The 10,771-nt window shown below is 44.8% G+C and overlaps 1 protein-coding gene across 1 annotated transcript in view; it reads right to left on the minus strand.

Annotated features, from left to right (window-relative positions):
- Positions 1-7,729, minus strand: part of RMDN3 (regulator of microtubule dynamics 3) — a 31,584-nt gene extending 23,855 nt beyond the window's left edge. The window contains exons 1-4 of the mRNA XM_420936.8: positions 7,505-7,729; positions 6,127-6,322; positions 4,792-4,938; positions 1,082-1,349 (exon numbers count right to left, since the gene is read on the minus strand). Coding sequence (XP_420936.3) covers positions 1,082-1,349; positions 4,792-4,938; positions 6,127-6,322; positions 7,505-7,697 — 804 coding nt within the window. The 5' untranslated portion in view covers positions 7,698-7,729. The remainder of the gene's footprint in view (positions 1-1,081; positions 1,350-4,791; positions 4,939-6,126; positions 6,323-7,504) is intronic.
- Positions 7,730-10,771: the final 3,042 nt, after the last annotated feature.

Raw genomic sequence — 10,771 nt, forward strand, 5'->3', positions numbered from 1 at the left:
ATGAGGACACATACTGGCAGGTGTAGGGACATTTATTTGAAACCTTCCAAGCCCTCGATATGAGAATTGAAGCAGACACACAAAAGAGCAAACAGTAGCCAAATTTGTAATTAAGGAACAGGACTAATGAGTGCTGCCTTCCAGCAGAGCGCTGCTTCACTCTGAAGGTCATACTGGGGCCATTCACCTCAAAACACTGGAAAAAAGAAACAACCTCAAACTTTCCCACTTAATTAAAACTACAAACGGAACGGTGCTGTTTCCATGTTTCAGCCAGCATTCAAATATTCAGTTCTTGGATCATTCTTGAACCAAACGCTGTACTATAGGTGCACCACTGATTTTGGAGCAGCTGTGTTCTGACAAATGCTAGTTTACTTGAAAAACAAGAACAAAATCACTTAGAAACACAGCCACCCAACAGTCCGATTTATTTTACAACAGCACTGTAAATACAAGAAGCATACAAAAGAATGTGAGAAGCCGACAGGCCTGCTGTTTACTTCTGATGTGATGGAAAAAAGAATTTCCTTGGGATGAGAACTCACCCCAAATCATTTTTTTATTACTTTCCCTCTGTTACACACAGAAGTAATACAAGTTTTGCTTTTTAAAAAGCTGGTAACCTGACAAGCTGCCTTTAATGGCTTAAGAAAGCACCAACAGAGGGTGACAGTGCCAGGCATGGGCATGCCTGAATTAGCTGTACTTGGTCACATTTCAGTGCTGGGTGCAAGGTTTAAGGCAACAAAAACCCAGCGCTATCAAAGCTCTCTACAAGTTTACTGAGCTTACGACGTGCTGTTGTTTCGCAAATGCACAATGTATTGTCTCATGGAAAGAGATGACAGGAGGAGCTGTGGAGCTCCAGGTCAGGCAGCAACTGGAACTGTCTGCTGCTGCAGCCTGAGCAGTTTTGACCTTCAGCCTGTTCCAAGCTGTTCCTCAGAAAGGGGGCAACTGGAAACTGGCCCAGCCATTGCACAGGACTAGACCCTACTAAGAAACATGATTTCCTCTTTCCCAGCTATTTAGCTAAGTCACAAATCATTGCTGGAAAATAGAAAAAGGCAACTTTTACCGCCAGTTTATTATTCAGCAGCAGCTGGAATCCCTCTCTCTTCTCCCGCTCATCTCCACTGTGCAAGTGGTCTGCCTGCTGCAGTAGCTGGCCCAGTCCTTCATCCAGCAAGGAATCGAGGATTAAATGTGTTTCATCCTCGTTGACGAGATCCAGGGAATCCCTCCTTGCTGTTCTCACTGTTTCACAGCTCAGCTCGTCTTCCCCTTCTTCACTCTCCTTCTCAGACTCTCGGTCATAATCAGACTCAGCATTGGCTGTGGTGTACCTTCCAGAAACAAAAACAACATACTGGAAAATTAGTCGGCGGAGATGCTATGCTGGGACACAAATGGCACACAAAAAAACCCTTCCTAATAGAGCAATACGTCTTAGTCTAGCCCAGAGAGCACTGTGCAATTCAAGTCTCCCAAATGACACCATTTGTTATTTCTCACGTAACACAACCACAAAAAACTGAAGAAAGAAAGAAAGCCCCCCAGATTTAGGCAGAGCTCAGTCACGAGTGCCCATGTAACGCCTGCGTGATTTTATCTTAGGTCTCTTAATATGAAATTAAAACTAGAACCAGAGATGCAACAATTCAGTTCAACGTAAGAACTGTGAAAGTGAACTTCAACAAAAGATACAACACATTCATCCATGTAGAAAATATAATTTGAGGTTTTTTGCACGCTCCAAGGCAATATCTAGTGCCTTCACCACCTTGTCTGAGTGCTAAATACAAACCAGCTTGTTCAAACTGACATGTGAAACAGTGCAAAACAGGAGGGGAAAGACCCAAACTATTTCACTTGAGAAGGAGTCAAGCAAGGAGATGGCAGATGAGCCACAGAAAGGCATCCTGCAAGCAATGATTAGCTGCTAAATTAGTCTAACAAGACAGGATAAAGCTTAGAGCAAAGATTCTGAAAATGGCCAAAACTGATCTCCTCCGAATCACACAGGGCCATGTTTAAAACAGCACTACATACTGACTGATACCACTGCAGAAAGATGTTTGCTTACATAACTAGGCCCAGGTGTAAGAACGTAACTTCAAACAACTTAACAGTTTATTTAAAATTATTTCCCCTCCCTTCATATTTATCTATGAGTATTTGATCAAAGAATAAGCCCAAATTACCCAGGAATTTAGGAAATCTGCTGCACTTCTATATTTAGATGGAAGACCCTCTTCTGAAACAGAATACTTCAATTCCATAAATATTTAATTCTAGGGGATATTTGCAGTTGTTACCAAATCAACTGTGCCCAAACCACGTACTGAAAACTTTGTTTAGGATTAAAAGCCATCAGCCTGGGGGTAATGAGTAACTACAGCTCAACTCTCTTTGTCCTGGCTGAGTTTTTCCCTGTTCTCCAAGGCAGAGCCCTGGGCTCTGTGTGTGAAGCTGCCTTTGTCTGGAGACAGAGATAGGTAAGCAGGGTCTGTATCTAAAGAAAACACTGACACTCATTTAGCCACATGCAGATAACAAAACACATTTGGCTATCAAAACTTCAAGTTTCCAAGAACCATCCCTTCTGCTCAAGCATTTCCCTCTCCGGTAGAGGGTAAATAAAAAACCTCACTCATCACTGCCTCCAATCCTCGCCCATACATTTTAAAAAGTACAATTTCATCGTGAAAAATTAAGATGAAAAATAAAGTAACAGTCAGCCTTACCGCTGCAAAGCCAAACACAAGACAACATGCTGAAGACAGTAGGCAGCAATGAATTTAATGGACTGTGTAGCAACCACGTAGGTGACACTGGTGTGGGTCTATTTCAGACTGAGTTAAAAGCTTGATTTCTTGCTATTTTCTTAGTAATGCTGTTATTAGCTCCCCAGACTACTTCATTTTCAGCACTTAACAAAAACTCCTGCAATTCTCTTTGCTGTTTACATTTAGCCGGATTCATTATTTCCCATCCAATCCTGTGGGCTCTGCAGCAGGGATGCTGTTTCACTACAGCATTTTCCTGGTGGCTGCAGAGATTTCAGTACTTCAGCTGAAAACCACTTTCCACGCTGAATACAACATGGTCTTTAAAAACAAGAAACAATACCCCTTTTTTTTCCTGCAACACAAAAATGTTAGAAAATAAAGCTGAAACATGGCCTTTTCCCCCCCCTTCTGAACTTCATTAAAAGAACGTGACTGTCAGAAATGAATACATGGCTGAAATCTATCTGCTGAGGGCAGTCTTATTCTTCCTCCTAGCGGCTGCTAAAAGGCTTAGTTTGTTTCCCAAAAAGTGAGAAGTTCAACAGTTGCATCCATAGAAGACAACACTGCCAAACAGACTGATATTATACCTATTTATACATGACAAACTGGACCAGAGTGACACGATACACTATTCAAACTTTTTTTTTTTTAATTAAATCAGATGAGAACTTATCCACTAATTCTCCACACCAACCACTAAACCCACTTACATATTTTAAGCAACAAGTGAAAACTCCCCCTGCCATCACATAGCAGTGTGATAGCAATGACCCCGTATAGCAATGAGGTTCTAGAGGAAAACACATCCCCTGCTCCATGCCTCACTTAAGGTCCTCCAAGGCGAAAGCCTGAGCAAACCTCAGAATCCTCCCCAGCCCTTAGCATAATTTATAGATTTCTAATAGTCAGGTGCCATTCGGGACAGGTTTTTGTTGAAAAACACTCTCCTATTCAGTGTGCTTTACAAAATATCTATTGGAAACCTGATGACTGAACAGATGTATTATTAACCAGCTAGCACAGGCTCTGTCATTTTAAAATTAGTTATGCAGCTTTCTTAAATGCCATGCTGCCATGAATCACTTACTCCAAATTCTGCTTTTTTATGAACACTCAGCACTCACTTCAGATGAATGAAGCACATTTATAACCTGAAGGAGACCTCATCAGCTTTTTCTTGCTTCTAAAATTCCACTGACTGAGACAGTACCGCTGTATTTTAATGGAAGCAACGAAGCCTGTTTTCCCACAGATCCATGCCCTTTGTTCTAGGAGGCTGCTACAGCAATGGCAGCTTTGTGCTCTGATTACAAACCCGTGTTATGACGTGTCAGTCTGTACCGCTCAGTGCTCCTTTGGCTGCTACCAAACAGCACTGCGTGCCCAAATTCTGACCTTCTCTCTGTGCTGTAACGAAATTCTGTCTTTATCTTACGTTTCATATATTTGGGAAAATGTTTAGTGCCAGCACTGCATGTTTTAGAAAACATTTACATACCTGGAAAGCTACGAAATTCATCTGATTAAGGCACAGAAGCATTTAATCAGAAAGTCTGAAATATGTACGGAGCAGACCTCTTGCTTTCTGTCTATTATCTGTGTTTGCACTTAAGATTGGATTTTTTATGTGTTTTCATCTGTTTTTAAAGTCTAAGAACCCAAGCAACACAAGTGATCACTGTGCCATATTGAGAAAAAATTAGAAGAAATACTCTACACTAAGGACACCTTAATTAACATGAATATATTTCAGCTTTCTCAAGTTTTCCAGACCCTCTATGATATATTTTTTATTGTATGGAAATGTTATCTCCATACAATAAAAAAAATGGAGCAAAAGCTCCAGATCACCCATAATACACCAATGACGGAGTCCTGATGCTCCCAACTCTCACAACAAACAAAACCCACCTTCACGTTATAAACTGCTCAGAAATAAGCATTTGGACACCAACACCTACGAAAGCTGCCACCAACATGGTGTTTGCCTTACCCGCCTTCACTTTCTCCATCATCTGTGTTGGTTGCTCCTGAGTTAGCAGTGAAATAAATTGAACTGGACCCCGTGGAATCACTTCTTTCTCTATGGAATGGGAACCGCCTTCGGCGTGTTACTCTCTGGGTTTCTTCCAGATGGGACCTGTAAGAAGGGCAAAAAGAAGAACAAATGAGCACTTGATGTTGTGCTATTCTACTTCCATACTGCTCTCCAGCAGTTTCTCTCTGATTTGCACTATCCCCAGAGAATTCACAAGGTGATTTGCTCTTGCTTATACAAACACCTCATTACCATACAGCAAAGACTGTATTCTACAGTTAAAGCAGGTCTGACCACTGAAATCCACACAGTAAAGGATAATTTTATCACGTGCTTTCCTCAGTGATCAAAGGAATTCTGAAACAAATTGCAGAAAACAAAATCACAGAATCATTAAGGTTGGAAAAGACCACTAAGATAATCAAGTCCAACTCCTGACCCAACTCCACCATGCCTCTCAGTGCCACATCCCTACAATACTTCAAAACCCCCCAGGGTGACCTTATCACCTCTCTGGGCAGCCTGTTCTAATGTCCAACCACTTTTTCTGAGATTTTTCCTAATATCCAACCTGAACTTCCCTTGGCATAACTCGAGGCCACCACCTCTTGTCCTGTCGCTGATACTCAGGAGAAGAGGACAGCCTCCACCTTGCCACAACCTCTACAACAGGAAGTTGTAGAAAGCTATGAGGTCTCCCCTGAGCCTCCTGTTCTCCAGATCAAACAATCCCAGCTCCCTCATCTGCTCCCCATAAGACTTGTGCTCCAGCCCCCTCACAGCCCTGCTGCCCTTCTCTGGATACGATCCAGGTCCTTCTTGTAGTGAGGGACCCAAAACTGACCACAGTACTCAAGATGCAGCCTCACCAAAGCTGAGTGCAGAGGGATGATCACCTCCTGCTTGTGCTGGCTGCACTATTTCTGATATAAGCCAGGATGCCATTGGCCTTCTTAGCTACCCAAGCACACTACTAGTCAACAGTCAGCCAGTTGCTGACTACTACCCCCAGATCCTTTTCCTCTGTGCAGTCTGTCAGCAACTCTGCCCCAAGCTGCAATGATGTATGAGGTTGCTGTGACCGAAGAGCGAGACCTAGCACTTGGTTTTGTTTCAACATAATCTCACTGCCAAGATGTAATGGCAGTGGAAACTAAAGACACATCTTTTCCACTTTTTCCACTTTCCATTTAACAGACACTGAACCGATCATGGTGTTTTCCTGTGCTGTAGAACATGAACGTACAACAGCAGACAAAAGATGACAACACGAGAAGGACTGATGCTCACCTGACTTCACCCACAATATCAGCAGCGAGGTGCTGCAAGCTGTTTCGTAGCTCCTCCACTTCCTTCCTCAGCTCTGAGATGTTTGTCAGCACGAAATCCAGGCGGTCCAGCACATCCACCTGCTCGCCGTGTGTTAACAGAGGTGTACACACAGCACAATCTCCTGCCTCTACAGGAACTGGCTTTCTGGGCAGAGCTTTGAGAAAACAAGACAGGAAAAAAAAGGGTTATCAGATGCAAATGGGAAAGGGTTTCTCATAGGAAATGTCAGTTCAATTTTGTCTTCAGAAAACAGAGGGTATGAAGTTTAACCTTGAATATTGCCCCCTGACCTGGCCTGGGGTTTTTGGTCCCTGCACTGATTCACCACTCCATCCTGACATCAGCATGCGGTCACCCTGAACACCTCCTCAATGCTAATAAGGGGTGAAAAGAGTTTACACCTAGAAACACTCAAGGTCAGGCTGGACATGGCCGTGAGCACCCTGATCAAACTGTAGGTGTCCCTGTTCATTGCAGGACAGTTGGACTAGATGATCTCTAAAGGTTCCTTCCAACTCAAGTGATTTCATGATTCTATGAGCTCTTTTAACAACACTTCTACAGACATCCCCTTGTGAAACACTTAGAAAAGATGCAAAATCCATACCGAATACCACAAAGACCACGGCAGATGAGCAAACTGCTTCTTTTTAAAAACACCTTACAGCAAAATCAGTTCAGTTTCTATTCTACATACTTCTGTATGAAGAGATACTGGACTTTAAATAGCAGGAGAGTCATGAAAAGATGTAATTTCCCTGGGCTCGAGCGTGGTTTAATGGGCATGGCGGTGATGGGCTGATTAATTGGACTAGGTGACCTACAGGTCTTTTCCAACCTTAATGATTCTGTAATTCCCTCCAGGAGCGTGGTGCAATGGGCTGACAGTTGCACCTGATGATCTGAGAGGGTGGGTACAAGTGGGTGCTTCACTTTGTTGACGTGCAGAGCTCAGGAGACCAGATTGAAAAAAAAATAAAATAAAGTAAACAGAAGTCGCTCACAGGAGAGCGCTTTGCCTTCAATGTCTCCTGTCTTAAAGCCTCATCGCTGTTCCCAAGGCCGCAGGAAGAGGCATTTGTGAAGAGCGTTTTAACCTGTTCGTGCTACAAAAGCACCTTTTCGATACCGGTGGCTTATCAGTTCCCTGCCACACTGCACGTGCCACGAGCTACCCAACAACCGTGGCATCCTCCAGTAACAGCAGAGCAGGTGCGCCCACACGGCTTTGACAGAGCGCCACGACGACTGCTCAGCAGCTGCCGGTCATCAGAAAGAAAGAAAGGAAAGAAACAGAGAGCCCTCCCCGCGCTCCTGCCCCGGCTCCGGGCCTTACCCTGGCTCCGACTCCCCACAGCCTCCGCGCCGCCGGCCCGCTCCCCAGCCTCCTCCCGGCCGCCGCGGCCGCCCCGCCGCCAGCCGCGCCGCCGCCGCCGCAACGCCCACAGCAGGCTGAGGCCCAGGCCCGCGGCCGCCGCCGCGCCCAACGCCAACCCCAGCACCAGGCGGCCGGGCCCGGGCCGCGCCATGCTGCCCACGGAACCGCGGGCGGCGCGCGGGTGACGTCAAGGCGAGTCACGTGTTGCACTTACGTCATCATTTCGCGACGGGGAGCTGGGAGCAGCTGTTGAGGCGCTGTGCCTACGTCTATACGCGTACTCCTCCCCGCGTCACTGTGTATACACTGTGTATACACACTGTGTGTACCTTCCCTTGCACCTGTATCTGTATCTACACCTGCACTTGTACCTACACGTAAAGCTATACCCGCATTTCGGGTGACAAGCACAGGAGCGCTTCTCTGGCTGTGCAGCCCACGACGTGGGCACGGAGGCGGGAGGCTGAATTTCTTTGCCTGCTTATGAGGCACAACCCGTGGCAGCACAAATCCGTGGCCCTGCAGAAATTAAAGATGGTATCAGAGAAACACCACGCTGCAGCTATATTGTTCCTGCCTGTCTTGCATCGAACTTTAATGAAAGTAATAAAAACAAGCTTTTTGGAGGAAGTAATTCCCAGAAATAATAGGTTCTGCTTGAGCTGCTTTGCTCTTTCCCTTTAACCCCTGTAATGCAGCAGATAACAACCGTATGAAGCACTGTAAAGATCTGAAATCTCCATTGGATCTCATTTTCTTTTTGGTTTTCATAAGCCCCTCTGGGTTTATCACCACAACAGCTCCAGCTGCTCACGTGGTAGTATCTCTTGGTCTGCCTTGCCAGCCCTTGCAAACAAGCCTCTCAACTGCACCACAGTTTTGTTATTGTCATTACGACCTTCAGGAACTAAGAGATTGCTGCAATAATGCCCTCTGCCTCTTCAGCACAAATCTTTTTGCTGGGGTTGGAGGGAGGGGGTGAATTATAGATCACTAGTGAAAGCACACTGTAAGTTATGGAACATGATGGGGCTCTGGATGGATAAAACGAACATCATCTGGAGCATGATCAAAACCAGCGAATTGCAAGGACCCAATGCTGTGGATGAATGACTTCTTTAGTAATTAGGGGCACTATTAAAAAGAAATGCAATCACTTTCATATGCATTAGTTTTGCATTAAGCACAATGTTCCTGGAATATCAAACCTTTTAGTGCAGCACGGGCTCCTTGTTTCCCCTGCAGAGGTGCTTGAAGATGATTTGGTCCACCAGCCAGAGAGCAGTGAGGTTCAGAACGTGCCCTAAAGGATGGCATGGGGCTCTGGGAGAGCAACAGAGGCATGTACATGTCTCAAACCTCACTCTTTTCTGGTCTGCTTCGAGGAGCAAAGGGTAAAAATAGCAAAAAATAGCACTGAGGAAAGATGCTGAGTACCACGGTGGGAGTAGATGATGGTTATTTTAGAGAGCAGACCATTCACAGGTCTTGTGAGACAGGAGATGTAGAGAACTGCTCACTCTTGGGTTGTGATTGCAGTACGTCAGGTGGAAATGGGCTCTGTGTAGGACAAGGGAGATATTAATGATAACAGGAATGGTGAAATCACGAGCTCAAGGTTTTGGGATTTGATTTTATCCATTCCACAGCCAATGAGTGAACTATGGGTGAAATGGTTCCCTGTGTGGTTACATATACCAGGATTACAACTAGAAATGCCTTTTCCCAGAACAGCTGAAGGGAAAGTAGTGACAACTTCAACAACTTGCATAGCGTTTTATTTTCCAGCTAGAAGATCAATTAAACACATTCTGCTACTCCAGCACGAGGGTGGGGATTCTCAGCAGCAGCCCTAGAGGATGAGCAATGTCATTCAGTCAGCTTTACAGTACATTTTGGGGATTTCTCCTTCATCAGATGTTTGTTCACCTTCCATGGTGCAGAATCAGAACCATACCTTAAATTCAAGGGGAGCTGAGTTGTTAGGGAGTGCTGCCTCCATCCTATTAATCAGTAATATTCGAGGCAAGAAATGTGATTGGTACTGCAGAAAGAAGAGTGGTAATTAGAAAAAGCCATCGCTGTCAGAAGGAGAAAAAAAAGAGCTCTCCAATGTCACTTTTGTGCGTAAGGGATTTATGACCATAGATAACCTTTTGCCAAACAGTCTTTTGCTTTCTTTCACGCAAATTCTTGCTGTCCATGTCCGACCTCAAGCAGACGGCTCAGAGCCATGCCAAGGGGAAATAACTGCTTTTCAATGATGAATGGCACCAGTGAGATACATTGCGCTGTGTTTTATAGCTTGCTCTCACGCCATCAGCGTACAAAGCACTTGGGCTGTCTCCCAGACTTTGATTTCTCAACGGGAAATCTGATACCAAAATACTGTGTGCAGGCTCTGTTTTCTTTTTCCTCTCTTTTATTCCCTCTCCTCCCTTTAAAAAGAGCCTTGCGGGAGCCAAACTGAGCAGTGAGAGTGAGAGCTGGGCAGCCTGCCACTCCACAAGAGCCCTGGATATATCTATTTTTCTTTAATTTGCAGAAAGATCCAAGGGTCTGGATTTCAGCTCTGGGCTCTTTCGGGATGGGAACGCTCTCACGGCAGAGATCGTCTGGTCCAGGTTGTGGGATGATGGATTTGGGTATAGGAAGCAAAAACAGCTGAGGTGAAACCAGCAGGGAAAGCACTTCTTTATCAGTTGTTAGATGATAGGGGTAAAAAAATATATATATGTGAAAATAACACAGGTTTATACAGGTAAATAAATCCTAGGAATAACCATTTGGGTTGTTTTCACACCAAGGAATTCAGGAAGGCCTTACTAAGCAGGGAGGTGATCTAAATGAGTGGATGTGTAACCCAAGGGGTGAAATACCCCAAACATGTTTTAGGAAGATGAAAACGCTGTTGTCTATTAGTTCCCTTGTTTTGTCAAATCAAAACTAACGACCATGACAGGAACAACAGCAAAACCTGGCTTTCTTGGACCATTTCCTTTAGACTGACAAGTAGAAATGTGGATTTTCTCTCTCAGTCCCCACTGGGGTTAATCAGTAACTGTGGCATTACAGGGAAGCAGGCCCCAGGTCAGGCAGGAAGGACACAGCAGGCCCCAGCCGCTTGGGAACAGCCTTCTGCTTTCCCCCTGAGCTGCTTGTTTCTGAAGATCAGTAAGAAATTAGGAATTAATTATGGCATGCTAACGGTTGCTGATCAAGATA

Source organism: Gallus gallus, chromosome 5 (assembly GCF_016699485.2).
Source record: "Gallus gallus isolate bGalGal1 chromosome 5, bGalGal1.mat.broiler.GRCg7b, whole genome shotgun sequence".
NCBI classification, from domain to species: Eukaryota; Metazoa; Chordata; class Aves; order Galliformes; family Phasianidae; genus Gallus; species Gallus gallus.